Raw genomic sequence first — 19,352 nt, forward strand, 5'->3', positions numbered from 1 at the left:
TACTTAACTTTGGCTGGGAATATAGATAAGTCAGTCTAAAACCCTCAAAACCAACAAAGCTAAGCCTTTGATTTGGTTCATCTTACCAGGTCAAAAAACAAGGTCAAAATTCATACCTTCGTTTAAGCAGATTTTATTGTACATCCTACAATAGGACATGGCTACATATCCTAATTGTTAATATCCCAAAATACATCCTTGCTCTCAGGTTGTACACTTGAACAACTAGGCCAAAATACAGTTTAACCTCTACTACTGCTGCGTTTCTAGGGACCAAGGAACCCTTCTAATATGCTGAATTATACTTAGTTTCATATTGTTTATTTATTTAATTCATAATTTATTAACTTCGAGATGAAAGGGTAAAATATTTCCTTTGAGGGAGTAAGCTCATAATTACTGACCCAATGTTGAAATAAGAAGAAATATTTGAATAAGTCAAGATTAAAAATATGTATAATTGAAAAATGGAGACAAGTACATTTATCGAGACATTTAAAAATAAGAATGGAAAATAATCTATCTCAATTACCGTTTGGTGTGGTTGAGTAGAGCGTTTTCTGTAAGTATGTAAATAGACTATAAATATCATTGAAGGAGAAGAGTAAAGCATTCAATCCACAGTCAACCATTCAAGGATTAACACAACAACTCAAACAATCACCAACATGAAGGTAAAATAACAAATGCAGTTTGGGTTTTAACATTGATAACAAATTATATATTCCTCGACGTCTTGATCCATATCAGGTCCTCATTGCTCTCTCAGCCCTTTTATCTGCTGCTTTGTCTGCTCCTCAAGGATATGGCGCCCCTCATGCCGTACATGCTGCTACTCCTCATCATGGAGCCTCCTCATATGAGCAACCTGCTCACTATGCCTACAACTATGGTGTTGTGGATGACTACTCTGGAAACAACTTTGGACAATCTGAGTCCCGTGATGGTTATGCCACCACTGGTGAATACCATGTTCAATTACCCGATGGTCGTCTTCAAACCGTCAACTATCACGTAGGAGATGCCTACTCCGGTTATGTCGCTGATGTAACTTATAGTGGAACACCTCACTATGGAGCTGCAGGACACGCTGTTGCTCACGGTGTTGGACATCATGGAATTGGTCATGCAGTTGCAGGCCATGGTCCTCATGGACACGGTGTTGCTGCACATGCTGTTGGTTATGGTACTCACGGAGTAACCCATGGAATCGGAGGGCATGCTGTTCATGGAAGCGGACACCACTCTGCATCTCATGGACACGCTCTTCACGGTCTTGGTCACTTTTAGATTGAATATTTATTGATATATATTTATTACGCTATATTATTAATAAAAAGACAACTAACGAGTATTGAGTATAACACTTTAAAACTAACAAGGGAATTTAAAATTACATTATACCATCATATTCTATTACGAATACTGACTCCAAAAACGGAAGGAATGAAAGGGTTAAATTAGTTGTATCAAAGAAAATGTGCTGAATGTACAAAGGAGTTGATTAATAGTTAATAGTTGATTAATCATTAATTTTGCTTTAGAAAATCTAATGGCATGTATCTTGGTCACTTTTAAGATGAATATTTATTAAGTTGTATTTCTAATAAAAAAAGCCAACACACAATTATTTAGTTGTATAACTTAACAAGAACAAGGAAATTTAAAATGATTTTTTTGCATCATATGCTATAACTAATACCAACTCCAAAAGAAAAAGGAATGAAGGGCTAAATTAATTGTATATAGGAAAGTGTGCTCATTATTTTAAATATGTGAAGGATTTGACAAATACAAGAACACGTAATAATTATAAATGGGATGTTTATGTAGTATTCCATTCAATATTAATTTCAGTTTCACTCTTGTACATTTTGCTGTATTTTTTATTCATCAAACTACACGTTCCCAACTAATTACAAAAGATACTTATTTAAAAGGAATACAATAAACAAAAAAGAGAACAATAATAAAACGGGTTAATCTACAAATAGAAGTCATCCTCTCTATACTGCACTACATATGTATATCAATTACAAAAATACATGATTCATCATTTATAATTTTGTTTTTTGCATTAAATTAAGCTCTCGAGTATTTAAAACATATATATTTAAAAGTATATGAGTATGTACTCTATTGAAAATAGAAAAAAAAATACTTATAGTTTTAAGGAATAAATTTTGCTCATAAATATGTTAAAATCTTAGGTTTTATTTATAAATATCGAACAAAAAATCTCAAAAAAATATATATCTTTTATTATTACACTGTTTTTTCAAACTGTATTTACTTCTCATTCTTACATGAAAGACATTATTAAAATGTGGATAAAATTAATAAAAAATATGTCAATTTGCAAATGGATTTTTGAGAAATTATCTTAAACTTTTTGAAAGGGTACTGATATTAATAATTTCAAGTCATCACTCCCTAAAAATGTTATAAGTACAAAACAAATCCAAAACAAAAAACCATACATCAAATGCTATTTTGTGAAAATCATTTTTACCTTTCCTTCACCCTTTTTAGAAGTTTTTTCATGACCAATAACTAATTTGTTCAATGCTAATCTTTAAACTTAAAATTCAAATAAAATATAACATTTACAAAAAATAAAAACAGTCTCTATCATAATGATACCAGTTGCATCATAGTTTAAATTTCAAAAATGATAAGGGATTTGTAAGTATCATCACTCAGACCCCCACTCCCGGGATGGGGATGCAAGGAAAAGGCCGAAGCGAGCCTCATAGTATTACTTAAGTTGATAATATTGTAGAGAAAAACGCGTGCAAGGAGAAGGGGGGGGGGAGGAAAGGCATATGGTATCATTGTTTAAAATACCCATGTGATTATCAGCTGCCTCCTTTATTATGATTTTTGAGGGTATAACGAAAGTATTTATTAGCAAAATGTTTAATGGCTGGGAATATGGATAAGTCAGTCTAAAACCCTCAAAACCAACAGAACTAAGCTATGAATGTAGCATCACTATCAAATAGGCCTGCATGAGAATCCCACCACTCTATGCCAATCAGGTTATTAGTTACAGATTCAGAAAATTTGAACTCTCGAAAGGCGGTAATCCTGCTTGAAACTTCATTATTATGGGAACAAGTTTGTTTTGTTATTATTCCGTGGCATTATTCACTTCATTTCATGGGGCATTTTCCTTGGAGTTTTGAAGGGATCAGTTAGCCAGCATTGAGGTCATGTAATGAAATATTCATACCTTTTTTAAAACAACTTTTCATATTTCTAAAAAATAAGTCATCAATTTATTGTACAAGTCTTTCTCATGAGCAATAGTGCACTTGTCGCTCTAAACCTCCTCCAGGCAACTTAAATTAATAAAAAATCAAAAAAATCATCACGCCATTAAGAGATATAATTTATACGTAAATATATTAAAATTGAGTTGTTAATTTGGGAATATGTACATATATAAATTGAAGTCTAAATCCGACTGTTTTTAATAATGTGACTCAAGCTAAATAGGACTTTGTAGCTCTACAGCCCTACGATATTATGTTATTAATTTATTCAAAATAAATCTTCTCACAATTATATTTGATTTCATTTAACCGTTATTTTGTTATAAACTCAATTATTTAAAGCAACTATTTGAATATGAAAATTCCTTATACTTTGATCCTATGTTATTAGTACCTATGATTATTTTGATTAAAAATATTGATTTCTTGATTTTGTTGGAAAAAAAATCCAACATTTAATAAATAATTAGGAAATGAATTATTTATTTTAGGAGTTCTGTATAAAATTTAATAATAAACATTAAATGTATATCATCATTCCCTATGATATCATTTAACTTAAACTTAAAAATGTATTAGATAATAATTATTATATAAGCCTTGAGCAAACTGAGGATAACGAACCTGCATGTGCCAATGATAAATTACTATAAATAATGCATTTAATATGTAATTAATATTCATAAATAAAATTATTAGCAATTTTCATTTGATATCTCAAATTTTCCTCCAAAAAGAGTAAAAAAATGACCAATAATATATTAAAAGTTAGCCAATTTTTCCAAAAAGGATTACTACTCTTAATTTAATAAAAATGAGTAGTTGACAACTTCAAAAAACATAATTAATTATTAACCCATCAACACTTAGAAAACGAATGGTATTCATAAAATTAGAAAATCAAAAATGACTAAATAATGATTTAGTCATACCTTTATCCAGATATAATAGTTATTTTCATGTCGATATTCTATATATTTTTTTTTTACACTCTTAATAACATAATTAATATCTCATTAAAAACATTTATTTTCTTCACTTATCCTTTAAAAAAAAGACTTTCCTCAGAATATCCTTTAATTACTTTGTTTTTCAAACTCTGAATTATACTTAGTTTCATATCATTTATTTATTTAATTCATAATTTATTAACTTCGAGATGAAAGGGTGAAAAAAATATTTCCTTTGAGGGAGTAAGCTCATAATTACTGACCTAATGTTGAAATAAGAAGAAATATTTGAATAAGTCTAGATTAAAAATATGTATAATTGAAAAATGGAGACAAGTACATTTATCGAGACATTTAAAAATAAGAATGGAAAATAATCTATCTCAATTACCGTTTGGTGTGGTTGAGTAGAGCGTTTTCTGTAAGTATGTAAATAGACTATAAATATCATTGAAGGAGAAGAGTAAAGCATTCAATCCACAGTCAACCATTCAAGGATTAACACAACAACTCAAACAATCACCAACATGAAGGTAAAATAACAAAAACAGTTTGGGTTTTAACATTGATAACAAATTATATATTCCTTGACGTCTTGATCCATATCAGGTCCTCATTGCTCTCTCAGCCCTTTTATCTGCTGCTTTGTCTGCTCCTCAAGGATATGGCGCCCCTCATGCCGTACATGCTGCTGCTCCTCATCATGGAGCCTCCTCATATGAGCAACCTGCTCACTATGCCTACAACTATGGTGTTGTGGATGACTACTCTGGAAACAACTTTGGACAATCTGAGTCCCGTGATGGTTATGCCACCACTGGTGAATACCATGTTCAATTACCCGATGGTCGTCTTCAAACCGTCAACTATCACGTAGGAGATGCCTACTCCGGTTATGTCGCTGATGTAACTTATAGTGGAACACCTCACTATGGAGCTGCAGGACACGCTGTTGCTCACGGTGTTGGACATCATGGAATTGGTCATGCAGTTGCAGGCCATGGTCCTCATGGACACGGTGTTGCTGCTCATGCTGTTGGTTATGGTACTCATGGAGTAACCCATGGAATCGGAGGGCATGCTGTTCATGGAAGCGGACACCACTCTGCATCTCATGGACACGCTCTTCACGGTCTTGGTCACTTTTAGATTGAATATTTATTGATATATATTTATTACGCTATATTATTAATAAAAAGACAACTAACGAGTATTGAGTATAACACTTTCAAACTAACAAGGGAATTTAAAATTACATCATGGTATCATATTCTATTACGAATACTGACTCCAAAAACGGAAGGAATGAAAGGGTTAAATTAGTTGTATCAAAGAAAATGTGCTGAATGTACAAAGGAGTTGATTAATAGTTATTTGTTGATTAATAATTAATTTTGCTTTAGAAAATCGAATGGGATGTATCTTGGTCACTTTTAAGATGAATATTTATTGATATATATTTATTAAGTTGTATTTCTAATAAAAAGCCAACACACAATTATTTAGTTGTATAACTTAACAAGAACAAGGGAATTTAAAATAATTTTTTTGCATCATATGCTAAAACTAATACCTACTCCAAAAGAAAAAGGAATGAAGGGCTAAATTAATTGTATATAGGAAAGTGTGCTCATTATTTTAAATATGTGAAGGATTTGACAAATACAAGAACACGTAATAATTGTAAATGGGCTGTTTATGTAGTATTCCATTCAATATTAATTTCAGTTTCACTCTTGTACATTTTGCTGTATTTTTTATTCATCAAACTACACGTTCCCAACTAATTACAAAAGATACTTATTTAAAAGGAATACAATAAACAAAAAGAGAACAATAATAAAACGGGTTAATCTACAAATAGAAGTCATCCTCTCTATACTGCACTACATATGTATATCAATTACAAAAATACATGATTCATCATTTATAATTTTGTTTTTTGCATTAAATTAAGCTCTCGAGTATTTAAAACATATATATTTAAAAGTATATGAGTATGTACTTTATTGAAAATAGAAAAAAAAATACAAATAGTCTTAAGGAATAAATTTTGCTCATAAATATGTTAAAATCTTAGGTGTTATTTATAAATATCTAACAAAAAATCTCAAAAAAATATATATCTTTTATAATTACACTGTTTTTTCAAACTGTATTTACTTCTCATTCTTACATGAAAGACATTATTAAAATGTGGATAAAATTAATAAAAAATATGTCAATTTGCAAATGGATTTTTGAGAAATTATCTTAAACTTTTTGAAAGGGTACTGATATTAATAATTTCAAGTCATCACTCCCTAAAAATGTTATAAGTACAAAACAAATCCAAAACAAAAAACCATACATCAAATGCTATTTTGTGAAAATCATTTTTACCTTTCCTTCACCCTTTTTAGAAGTTTTTTCATGACCAATAACTAATTTGTTCAATGCTAATCTTTAAACTTAAAATTCAAATAAAATATAACATTTACAAAAAATAAAAACAGTCTCTATCATAATGATACCAGTTGCATCATAGTTTAAATTTCAAAAATGATAAGGGATTTGTAAGTATCATCACTCAGACCCCCACTCCCGGGATGGGGATGCAAGGAAAAGGCCGAAGCGAGCCTCATAGTATTACTTAAGTTGATAATATTGTAGAGAAAAACGCGTGCAAGGAGAAGGGGGGGGGGAGGAAAGGCATATGGTATCATTGTTTAAAATACCCATGTGATTATCAGCTGCCTCCTTTATTATGATTTTTGAGGGTATAACGAAAGTATTTATTAGCAAAATGTTTAATGGCTGGGAATATGGATAAGTCAGTCTAAAACCCTCAAAACCAACAGAACTAAGCTATGAATGTAGCATCACTATCAAATAGGCCTGCATGAGAATCCCACCACTCTATGCCAATCAGGTTATTAGTTACAGATTCAGAAAATTTGAACTCTCGAAAGGCGGTAATCCTGCTTGAAACTTCATTATTATGGGAACAAGTTTGTTTTGTTATTATTCCGTGGCATTATTCACTTCATTTCATGGGGCATTTTCCCTTGGAGTTTTGAAGGGATCAGTTAGCCAGCATTGAGGTCATGTAATGAAATATTCATACCTTTTTTAAAACAACTTTTCATATTTCTAAAAAATAAGTCATCAATTTATTGTACAAGTCTTTCTCATGAGCAATAGTGCACTTGTCGCTCTAAACCTCCTCCAGGCAACTTAAATTAATAAAAAATCAAAAAAATCATCACGCCATTAAGAGATATAATTTATACGTAAATATATTAAAATTGAGTTGTTAATTTGGGAATATGTACATATATAAATTGAAGTCTAAATCCGACTGTTTTTAATAATGTGACTCAAGCTAAATAGGACTTTGTAGCTCTACAGCCCTACGATATTATGTTATTAATTTATTCAAAATAAATCTTCTCACAATTATATTTGATTTCATTTAACCGTTATTTTGTTATAAACTCAATTATTTAAAGCAACTATTTGAATATGAAAATTCCTTATACTTTGATCCTATGTTATTAGTACCTATGATTATTTTGATTAAAAATATTGATTTCTTGATTTTGTTGGAAAAAAAATCCAACATTTAATAAATAATTAGGAAATGAATTATTTATTTTAGGAGTTCTGTATAAAATTTAATAATAAACATTAAATGTATATCATCATTCCCTATGATATCATTTAACTTAAACTTAAAAATGTATTAGATAATAATTATTATATAAGCCTTGAGCAAACTGAGGATAACGAACCTGCATGTGCCAATGATAAATTACTATAAATAATGCATTTAATATGTAATTAATATTCATAAATAAAATTATTAGCAATTTTCATTTGATATCTCAAATTTTCCTCCAAAAAGAGTAAAAAAATGACCAATAATATATTAAAAGTTAGCCAATTTTTCCAAAAAAGGATTACTACTCTTAATTTAATAAAAATGAGTAGTTGACAACTTCAAAAAAACATAATTAATTATTAACCCATCAACACTTAGAAAACGAATGGTATTCATAAAATTAGAAAATCAAAAATGACTAAATAATGATTTAGTCATACCTTTATCCAGATATAATAGTTATTTTCATGTCGATATTCTATATATTTTTTTTTTACACTCTTAATAACATAATTAATATCTCATTAAAAACATTTATTTTCTTCATTTATCCTTTAAAAAAAAGACTTTCCTCAGAATATCCTTTAATTACTTTGTTTTTCAAACTCTGAATTATACTTAGTTTCATATCATTTATTTATTTAATTCATAATTTATTAACTTCGAGATGAAAGGGTGAAAAAATATTTCCTTTGAGGGAGTAAGCTCATAATTACTGACCTAATGTTGAAATAAGAAGAAATATTTGAATAAGTCTAGATTAAAAATATGTATAATTGAAAAATGGAGACAAGTACATTTATCGAGACATTTAAAAATAAGAATGGAAAATAATCTATCTCAATTACCGTTTGGTGTGGTTGAGTAGAGCGTTTTCTGTAAGTATGTAAATAGACTATAAATATCATTGAAGGAGAAGAGTAAAGCATTCAATCCACAGTCAACCATTCAAGGATTAACACAACAACTCAAACAATCACCAACATGAAGGTAAAATAACAAAAACAGTTTGGGTTTTAACATAGATAACAAATTATATATTCCTTGACGTCTTGATCTATATCAGGTCCTCATTGCTCTCTCAGCCCTTTTATCTGCTGCTTTGTCTGCTCCTCAAGGATATGGCGCCCCTCATGCCGTACATGCTGCTGCTCCTCATCATGGAGCCTCCTCATATGAGCAACCTGCTCACTATGCCTACAACTATGGTGTTGTGGATGACTACTCTGGAAACAACTTTGGACAATCTGAGTCCCGTGATGGTTATGCCACCACTGGTGAATACCATGTTCAATTACCCGATGGTCGTCTTCAAACCGTCAACTATCACGTAGGAGATGCCTACTCCGGTTATGTCGCTGATGTAACTTATAGTGGAACACCTCACTATGGAGCTGCAGGACACGCTGTTGCTCACGGTGTTGGACATCATGGAATTGGTCATGCAGTTGCAGGCCATGGTCCTCATGGACACGGTGTTGCTGCTCATGCTGTTGGTTATGGTACTCATGGAGTAACCCATGGAATCGGAGGGCATGCTGTTCATGGAAGCGGACACCACTCTGCATCTCATGGACACGCTCTTCACGGTCTTGGTCACTTTTAGATTGAATATTTATTGATATATATTTATTACGCTATATTATTAATAAAAAGACAACTAACGAGTATTGAGTATAACACTTTCAAACTAACAAGGGAATTTAAAATTACATCATGGTATCATATTCTATTACGAATACTGACTCCAAAAACGGAAGGAATGAAAGGGTTAAATTAGTTGTATCAAAGAAAATGTGCTGAATGTACAAAGGAGTTGATTAATACATAATTTTGGTTTAGAAAATATAATAGGATGTATATATTTCAATTACAGAAATATCTGATTCATCACTTATAATTTATTTAATTACCAATATAATCATTCTCTCGAGCATTTTAAATTTTTTCGTGCGTGTATTTATATTTTTATATGAACCTTGAGTTATTTTTGGTTTAAAAAAATCAAATTAATTTTGCTGCAAAAGAAGATTTTCTGTAAATTTATACGAATATATACTCTATTGAAAATAAAAACAAATTACACATAATTTTATATGATTTTTTCCTTTGCACTTAAATAAATAAAAATTAAAAACTTGCTTATGATATGATTTCTCTTTTGGGGGGAGGGAATGAATTTCTTGTATATAGGGAAGAACCTTTTAAATTTAAATTTAGTATTAGTGCAGGGAAAATATAATAATTATATTCAATTCCATCAACATTAATTTAACAAAGCATTTTTATAAAAAAGTTAAATTAATGACCATTGAAATAATCAACAAAAAATAAAAAAGACCACATGCATGGACCGTTCTTCCTTCATCAATCACAAGGCTGTTTTTTTCTTTATAAAAATCCTATCAATTGTGTAAACAATAATTACAACTTAACTGAAAATAATTTTGATGAAAATTTCATTTAACTTATAATTCCTTTATGGTTGTATAAATCAATAATTTTTAATATTAAACATTTTTATTGTAATATGTTATAAGCAAATATATCTTAATTATTACACTATGCAACATTATTTTTGCCCACCGGCTAAAACCCACATATATTATTGTTATTTAAATAATAGAATACGAAAATTGTCTTTGGTTTTGTTGTCCAATATTCTATGGAATACTCATTCTATATATGGAATGAAATTATTTTATTCCTTATAGTTCAAATTTATTCGAAAAGGCATCGTCCACAGGTCCTTGAGGTCATAGATTGTTATTCATAAAAACACGATCGATTGAAAAAAACAATTGTGACTTTAATTCATGTATTTGACATAGTATATTAACGATCGGAAGCTCTTTCAAATAGATATATATATATATAGAAGTTGCAAAAAACGATTGAACGAAATTCAATACAATTAAATAAGGCAGGACCATGCAAGAGTGTATATTGCAATGTAATTTAATATAACTTTAGTTGTTTTGTATTGAAATAATTCTCAATTTAAAATAGAGGCTATGTTTTCATGCATTTATATCGACATTTTCTTTTTAATTCATTATCATTCGATTCTATCGGACTATGTAATCAATCAGCTGCTGTTATACCTATGTAAACAACAATTTTTACATTTATAGAAAGTAGGACAGTAAAAAAATCTTCAAAAGAGTGAACTGCATAACTCTATATATAATCAGTGTAAAACCTTGTTAATTGTATTATATATATATACATATAACTAGTATACAGTTACTTGGTTTTTCTCGGGCCAAGGTGCGATTGAGAAATCACATTGACAATTGACATTCAGTGCGGGGAGCGTTAGGGTATTCTATTATGCATTATAATATAGCGCCTTTAAATTATATGAAATGTATTATTCTGAATTTAAATAAAAACTTAGTTATAAACTTCAAATACGTCCCAAAGTATAAATATGAACAAATTTGTCTTAATGAAAAGTCCATATATTAATTTTATCAAAAATTGCCAAATCAACAGTAGGGAAAGAAAAATGCAAAGAACCAATTTTTTTCATATTTGCAAAACTAAAAAAGTTATAGAAAATAATGTAGTTGAAAAAATAAGCCTCAATAACTAATTTATTTTTGCAGATAAATATCTATTTTGTTGTATCAAATTTATTTGCAAAAAAAAATTCAGACAAATTTCTACAAACTTTATTTTATCTACGAATCCAAAACTCTATTGCAAATCCTTTTTTTTTTGCACCTATAAAAACGAAAAAAAACCAACTATATTTTTAGTTTTCTTTTTTTGCTCATAACTTTTTTGATTTAAAATGAATTTAGAAAACGTCATTATTCGTATAGTTATTTTATGAGATGCCAGTCACTTTTTGATTTATAAAAGCCTTTATATAGTCTTTTTGATCTCCAAAAAACGATATTTCTGTTTTGGGTATAGATTAAGCACCCTTGCTTTAGCTTGGACAGGTTCAAAAAAGGTACTCATGCTAAATTTCAACCTCCTAGACCCAACACTATGAGTACCTATAAAATACGCATACATGCAAACTCTATTATATATATACAAATTAGTCATATTATATTCCGGGATGATGAACTACAAAATATTTTTGGAAACGCTTATGTATTTGGAATATTAAATTTGAATTAGTTTGAAACTTAATACTTTTTGACTGAGCTTTTCATACTTTATACTTAGGGGTGGCAAATTTTCTAGGTGATGGTGTCAAAATTAGCTGTCTTGTTTCGTAAGAACGTGCCATACGTTTAAATATAGTTTGTAATATAGATTTTTTGAAGTTGAGCCTCTATGCTAAAATAAAAAGAAGGGCTTAATTATGAAAGATAATGAATTCATAAATGATTTTATGTATTAAAAAGCTTCTTATATATATTGTTAAAGTGGTCGATAAAAACATTTTAAGAGCCAGAGGGAGCCGACCATTGCTTAGATTAATTTATGTACAAATAAATCATTCATAAATGAGGAAAAAATTGTATATAATTATAAGAATTGCGCATTTATCATTACAGTTATTGTCGAATGGCAAAGAAATGCTAACTGTAATTCTTTCAACACTTCCTTTTGTTGCTAAAACGTGCAAATTATGTCACTATCATTATTCTTTTCAAATATTCATTGGCTTATTTATTGTTAATTGATATGACATTTCAGAACTATTCAGGTATTGTCTTCATCATTTGGCATTTAATGGAATAATGCAGGTGTTATAAAAGTAATAACTTCCTCTTCAACAGAGTTCTTATAGCTATAAAGTAGCTTATTTTCCTACTTCTTTAGAATTTTGGGCTTGTATACATCATTTAATAAATTAAAAAGAAAGAAGGAAATTCATGTTTGTACAAAAGGAAATATGATGTTATTAAGACAACAGATCAGGTTATTAATTATGCTCATAATAAATATTATGCAAAAGAGACGTAATATTATTATTTAATCAATTAATTGGTTCGAGCAATGTAACAGCTCAAAATTTCTTAAATATTCAAACTAATACTTTAAATAAAGACAATTTTAAACTTTTATTTACTATTTCGACCCAATTTCTTATGTAAATTCTTAATTTATCATAAGCTTATAACCTCTTAACAATTTTCATAAACGAGGTTTAAAAGAATGTTTTAAATGTATTCTTATTATTTATCTATCCCAACCATGGGATACACTTTCTAAGGGATGGAACAGCAAAAATAAACAAACATAGCTACACGCACTGAATAGATTTCAAAAAATCATTTCAAAATTTGGATAATTTGAACATTTTTTCATTAATGAGATCAAGTATAAAGAACATAATTTAAGCAACACATCATTATATAAACTAAACATAAAAAAAAATAATGGAGTCAATAATGATTTGTAACAAATATAAATGCTTGAAAAAACTGGGGAAACAGCTTTAATAGAGAAGATTCTATTTCATGATATTAGACTAACTGTAATATACTATTTGTTTACAATACACAATTCAACTTTGATATTTTTCTTTGATCAGTAGTACAATCTTTCTTATTAAAGTGTCTCTGATTATTAATTGATTGAACACGATCCTTCTCTTCTGTAACAAAATTTATCATGATTACAAAGAAAGGTTTCCAAAGAATGGTGCTTGCTTTGTTACGGAAAAAAGGACAAAATTTCTATTATTCTCTGATCTATTTTGTTATATTCTATCTTTTACGTCCATTTTCTAAGTGGTGGCAATAGGAAATATAGTCTTATTGCTTTTCAAATTTATGATTAATTTTAGGATTATATGGGGTTTTTTTTTAATGTCATTATAAAAACTGTTTTCAAATAAAAAACCATTTCTGATGGTGGAGACTGGCAACCCACCAATATTATATATCTTACAAAATTCAGCACTGAATTTTTCATGGTATTTGAAGCATAAGTCTAATCGGCCTAAAAAAAATCAATTTATTTCTCTGAGATTGGATGGGAACTTACTTGGACACATATTCTCTATTTTTTCATAACTAGGATGGCTTGTTTTTACATCCCAGAGTAATTTAACGAATTGGCATACTGGCAAAAATTTAAATTATAATTTTGATGAACTTGAAACAAATAGATGTCTTATCTTATTTGTATATATTTATAAGTTTTTTTTAGTGTTATCACACTAAGAATCCAAAATAGTCCTTCTGATCAGGCTGAAATTTATAAAGTAGACGTATAAATAAGCAAGCATGTTCTTGTGATATTTTTGGGGGCCTTTAATGTCATTGAAAGTTGTTTTGGCCTATCTCAAAACTATTTTTCCTGCTGTTTTTTTAAGGGCTTTATTTAATAAAAATATATAAAAAACATGCATAACATTATGAAAAAATAAAATTAAGAGGGAATACGAAAATAAAAATCATAAATAAACATTATGGTTTAAAATTCTGTCTTTCTATCTATTTCTCCTTCTCTCTCCTCTTCTCCTTCCCTCTCTTTCTATCTCTTTTCTTCTACATTCATGCTTTGTTTCTATTCCACTCTATTCAGTCCTGAAACGCGGACACCTGCTGTAAAGTTAATAGTTTTGTATAAATAGATGTTGTATGATAATAATTTAGAAATAATTGATCCTCTAAATTCTATATTTTTCTATTTTTTTTCTTCAACTGCTATTTTAAATTATGAAATTTTAAAAAGTATTCAAATTATTCACTGGCACTTATAGTATATTATGTAATGACTAATAGTGAGAAAAAAGTCTAAAACTGCTAAATATCCATTTTAATATTGGGGTGGCTTAACTCCCCAGGGATATAATTGTATGAGGATTTTAAAAGAATTACACTGAAGGTTGATGACAAGGGACCATACATATTATGTGTGGGTACATTGATATATTTTCCTCATAAATGTAAAGTTTTATTTTCCTTATTAATAACAGAAATCAATTAATAAATATTAATAAATTGTAGTTGTGAAACTACCCAACTTTTATTACACCTTCCCTTCAAAATAATGATTGACAGAACAAAGTAACTACTCATAGATACTTACATTACATGAATGTACACGGTTTGCAAAAATAGTTACTTTCTCTGACAGAAAAGATTTATTTATATGAGACAATAAAGGATGAACATTGAGAATGGAATATGTTTTCTTATACCACTCTCTTATGGCCTTCAACACAAAAGCAACCTGGGATGATTTTTTTAAAGTGAGCCTGGATTACATTTGTATTCTTAATCTTTAATTGTATTTAACAAATACATTATCGATCAATTATTCAAAAAAAGAAAAAAATAGAATTCATTTGAAATGTAATATTGGAACTAAAAAAGTACAAACATCATATATCAAATGAAGGTAATTATCTGAAATAATTATACCCAAAGCTGTAGACCCATTGGCGAATTAATGACCATATGATCAATTTTTTCGTAAATTGAATTTGGCATGGCAATACTTTTTCACACACTAGGGGCACTGAAAGGGCAGTTAATTACTCTATGACTAACTACAAAACCTCAATGAATTCACCAATTGATAATAGTTAGAATGATTAAGAAGAGTAAAACTTGGCTTAACTGTGATAATAGTGTATATATTTATAAGACTTTATACCTTATTCGTATTATCTTTAGTGTCGACAAATCAAATTTAAAAACTTTAAAAGGGAATAATCCTAGTAATTCTATTAACTTTATGCCATATTTAAAAAAAATTATGTTTAAGTAAAATTAATTAAAAATAATTTTTTACACTAAAATTGCGTTTTTCCGAAACATGTGCCTTTTGACCTTGGTTGTAGTCATACTGAAGAATGTAAAGAATTTTCTTTTTATTTTTACTACTATTTTAGAATGTTCTAACAGACAACTTGCTTCACGAAAGACAAAACGGTAAATTAGCTTTTTTTTCAGAGTACCCATAACTTTTAAGGATACTTTGAGCTTCCCCCATACCCCCCCAAATGTATTAATCCTGGGCCCACTTAATACATCTAGCAAAAAAACTCTCTCAACTTTTTAATTAACTTAATATTTCTACACTTCTGTGAAACGTTGATAAATATGTCTTTTAAAAATAGATATATTTTACTTAAAAATCTTCATTGTTTTTAATGCATATTCGAGGGAAAAAATTAATTTTTTATGAACAACTGTGGATTTTGAAATTTTTTCAGATTAAAAAATTAATTTTCTGTAGATAGCTAAGGATTTTGAAATTTTTCTACAAAATTTTTAAAAATTTTTCCACAAAATTTGATATTTGAAATTTATCCTTTTGATTTTTTTGTGAATAGCTATGGATTTTATAATTTTTTTACAAAAAAATAATCCAAAAACCAAGACTAAATGTATATATATTTATGCGGACGGCCCTGATGTAATTACAATATTCTTCCTGCATAAATGCTATTTTTAATATGGAAGTTTTTTCTCTATATAGCAGTTTTTCCTTTTATCACCCCAAAAAATATATAACATGCAGTTGATATTAAGAATGGTCTTAATTCAGTAGTAACATATGTCTAGCTTCCGTCTTCTCCTTGTACTTTTTCTTTCCTACCAAACATTTTCAGGCTAATAATATAATGCAGACTAAATGTGGAGAAAAATCAATAATTTTTGTCAAGCTTTCTTCTGTCGTTTAGGGGGCAAGAGTAGTTATTTGAGGATAATTATTCTTATAATACTAAAGATGGTTATTTTCAGTATTTTTGTAACAGATATCAATTACAAAGACGTCCACAGAACTATATTTTTATTTTGGGTTGGAAAAAAAATATAAAAATCCGCCGTTTTATACAAAAAAAATTTAAATTAAGGTTCCACTAATTTCTAATTTTATATTTGTATTGAAAAATTATTAAAATCCATAGCTATTTAAAAAAAAAACATTTTGGAAAAAATCTTAGAATCCATAGCTGTTTACAAAAAATTTAATTTTTTCTGAATAATTTTTAACATAAGCTTTCAAATATTAAATTTTTTGAAAAAAAGATTCAAAAATTTATAGCTCTTTACAGAAAATTAAATTTTTGGCAAAAAATTTCAAATATTAAATTTTCTAGTAAAAAAAATTCTATCATTTTAGTGGGGCTACACCCCCCCCCCTCCAGCCCACTCCCTAAAGACGCCTCTGAGTTGATATAATTTCTCAAAATTTCAAAACTTGCTCAATGAGTTGAAATTTGAATAATACTTAGTACAATGATGAGAGTTGCTACAAGTACTGCAATTTTAGATCGTATTGTTTATTATTATTTTACATGATTACACTACACACCAAGCATGTTTTTGAGCAAGAACAGGGCATAGCATACTTTTTTGTAAGAGAATTTTTCCCATCTATAATAAAGATCTTATTTTATCATAATCTACTACAAAATATGTTAAATTCGATAATTTTACAACATAAAAAGTCGAGTTATTTATTCATCAAATAATATTATTTTGGAAATTTTTACCTAAAATTGAATATTTAATGACTTTTGGAACTAATCTTGTGTTGCTCCGTATTTAGAACTGAAACCCACAGTTCTGTCTAATCGATTCCAGTCTCACTTGTCGGCCCTTTAAGAAGGTCAAATCGATCCTTCATTAGATTCTTGAGGGTGTTTTCCAAATGTTATTAGAGCTAGGCTAGGCAACAAGAAAATTGTAGGTCAAACCCAGAAAATTCCCACAGTAACTCTTTTTTTCTTTATAGTGACGTCATTGTGAGCATATTATGGGGCAAATGTAATATATAGTAAATTTGAAGTCAAAAATGAAAATCGTTGTAGACTAACTTTGTTAATATAACATTGGTTTTCCTTATTTAATTATTCTCTTAAATAATAGAATATACAATATAACTTAGTAAAACTATTGTTAGTATTATTTTGCATTATAATGAAGCCGTTAATATTGTTTCCAAGATATATGTAACATTCTTAATACATATCTTATTTATATATTTTTTTTTTTGCCTTAATAAACCATCGACATTTTAAGAGCACGTTCTAAGGATTAGCCCCTAGGAGTAACAGTCTTAAGAACGGATAGGATCGATCCCAACACTGTACTGGTCCCAATATATAAGGACTCATACAACACTAATTGTAACCGTCCCTGCAACATATGACCATGTCGTATTTCAATGAAATTTGTGAAAAATATATTTTATCAACTTGAAATAAATTCAAACAATAGTAAACATAGGTAGGTAAAATATTTTATGTTAAAGTCAAACTCGCTTGTAGTAATGAAGCCACAATCAAAAAGTGTTACAACTGTCACCAGGTTTTCTTCCATATGTTTGTAAATAGAAAAATTCCTTCAATTTTAAGTATAATTAACTTGTTTTACTTTCTGTGATAACTAATAGACTTAAAAAATTTATTATTATTATATACAAATGTTGTCTACAAGTAGCAAATATGAATTTGTTCAGACTTTGTCCTTTTCTTCGTTCATTTTCTTAAAATTTTGTGAAGAGGTGATTCTTTCAATGTTTATTTTTCTGCAAATTCGTTCGTGTAATAGTCTAAAAATGCATGATTTCAAATGATTACTTGAGAAACTTGTTGTCAGAGTGGTGTTTATCTCAGCTAATTCAGCCTTCTGGATTCGCCTGTAAGAGATTAATGAAAGAAACAAAATGAAAAAGAGGACGGAAATATGAACAATTGAAGGAATGCCCTTTCAATGACTTTGTGTGTTATTTTTTCTATTTTTACTCATCCAGGAAAAGAAAGCATGAAGGATACTCATTTTTAGCTTAATATCAACACTTGACAGGTATGGATCCCCAGATAAATCTGTAATAGGCCTAATCAAACCGTTTACCTATTAATGACTGATTGGTATAATGCTGCCGATAATCTGTAATAAAAATGCTGCAAATGAAGTTTTTTTCGTAAATTAGCAACTACCGGGCCGTGCAGAATTATTTACCGATTTTTGTTCAGAACATATCGCGGACAATAATGACATTTGAATGACTTGAGAAACAATTTATTCATACATTTTTAGAATAATAAAATAGTTTGTGATCAAATTTAATCAATGTAGCCACAATTTGACTCAATGACACTGGTCAGACGACGTTTAAAGCTGCCACAGACTTGCTGGATGTAATCGGCGTCCATGGAGGCCCAGGCCTTGTTGACAGCAGCCTTTAAGGCATTTATGTTCTTGTGTCGTTTTTTGCAGGCCTTGGTCTCCACGTGCGCCTAGATAGGGAAGTCTAGCGGGTTCAGATCTGGGCTCTGAGGGGGCCAGTAGTCCTTGGCCAAAAGTTCATGTTGTCCTTGAGCCACTCCTGAGCTTTCTTGGAAGCGTGGGCGGGTGCTCCATCTTGTTGAAAACCCCAAGGAGAGTTGCAGACTATGGATTTGATCCACGGAAGGACCTTGGACGCCAGAATCTTCACATAATCCTCCTCTGTTAATCTGAGCCAGTGGGGAACCATACCGGCGTCATGGCCTTCCCCTTGGATCTCCAAACATCACCAAAGCTCACAACACGATCATTTTGC

At 29.4% G+C, this 19,352-nt stretch overlaps 4 protein-coding genes across 5 annotated transcripts in view; all 4 read left to right on the top strand.

Annotated features, from left to right (window-relative positions):
- Positions 1–19,352, top strand: part of LOC121129797 (neural cell adhesion molecule L1.1) — a 297,246-nt gene that overhangs the window by 119,564 nt on the left and 158,330 nt on the right. The window lies entirely within an intron of this gene.
- LOC121129717 (uncharacterized) lies at positions 544–1,352 on the top strand. Its single transcript, XM_040725435.2, has 2 exons — positions 544–674; positions 751–1,352. Exons 1-2 carry the CDS (start codon positions 669–671, stop codon positions 1,288–1,290), a joined length of 546 nt encoding a protein of 181 aa, XP_040581369.1. The 5' UTR covers positions 544–668; the 3' UTR covers positions 1,291–1,352.
- Positions 4,631–5,439, top strand: LOC121129121 (uncharacterized). The gene is made up of 2 exons (XM_040724799.2): positions 4,631–4,761; positions 4,838–5,439. Exons 1-2 carry the CDS (start codon positions 4,756–4,758, stop codon positions 5,375–5,377), a joined length of 546 nt encoding a protein of 181 aa, XP_040580733.1. The 5' UTR covers positions 4,631–4,755; the 3' UTR covers positions 5,378–5,439.
- Positions 8,731–9,539, top strand: LOC121129120 (uncharacterized). The gene is made up of 2 exons (XM_040724798.2): positions 8,731–8,861; positions 8,938–9,539. The coding sequence occupies exons 1-2, from the start codon at positions 8,856–8,858 to the stop codon at positions 9,475–9,477; spliced, it is 546 nt and encodes a 181-aa protein (XP_040580732.1). The 5' UTR covers positions 8,731–8,855; the 3' UTR covers positions 9,478–9,539.

Source organism: Lepeophtheirus salmonis, chromosome 14 (assembly GCF_016086655.4).
Source record: "Lepeophtheirus salmonis chromosome 14, UVic_Lsal_1.4, whole genome shotgun sequence".
NCBI classification, from domain to species: domain Eukaryota; kingdom Metazoa; phylum Arthropoda; class Copepoda; order Siphonostomatoida; family Caligidae; genus Lepeophtheirus; species Lepeophtheirus salmonis.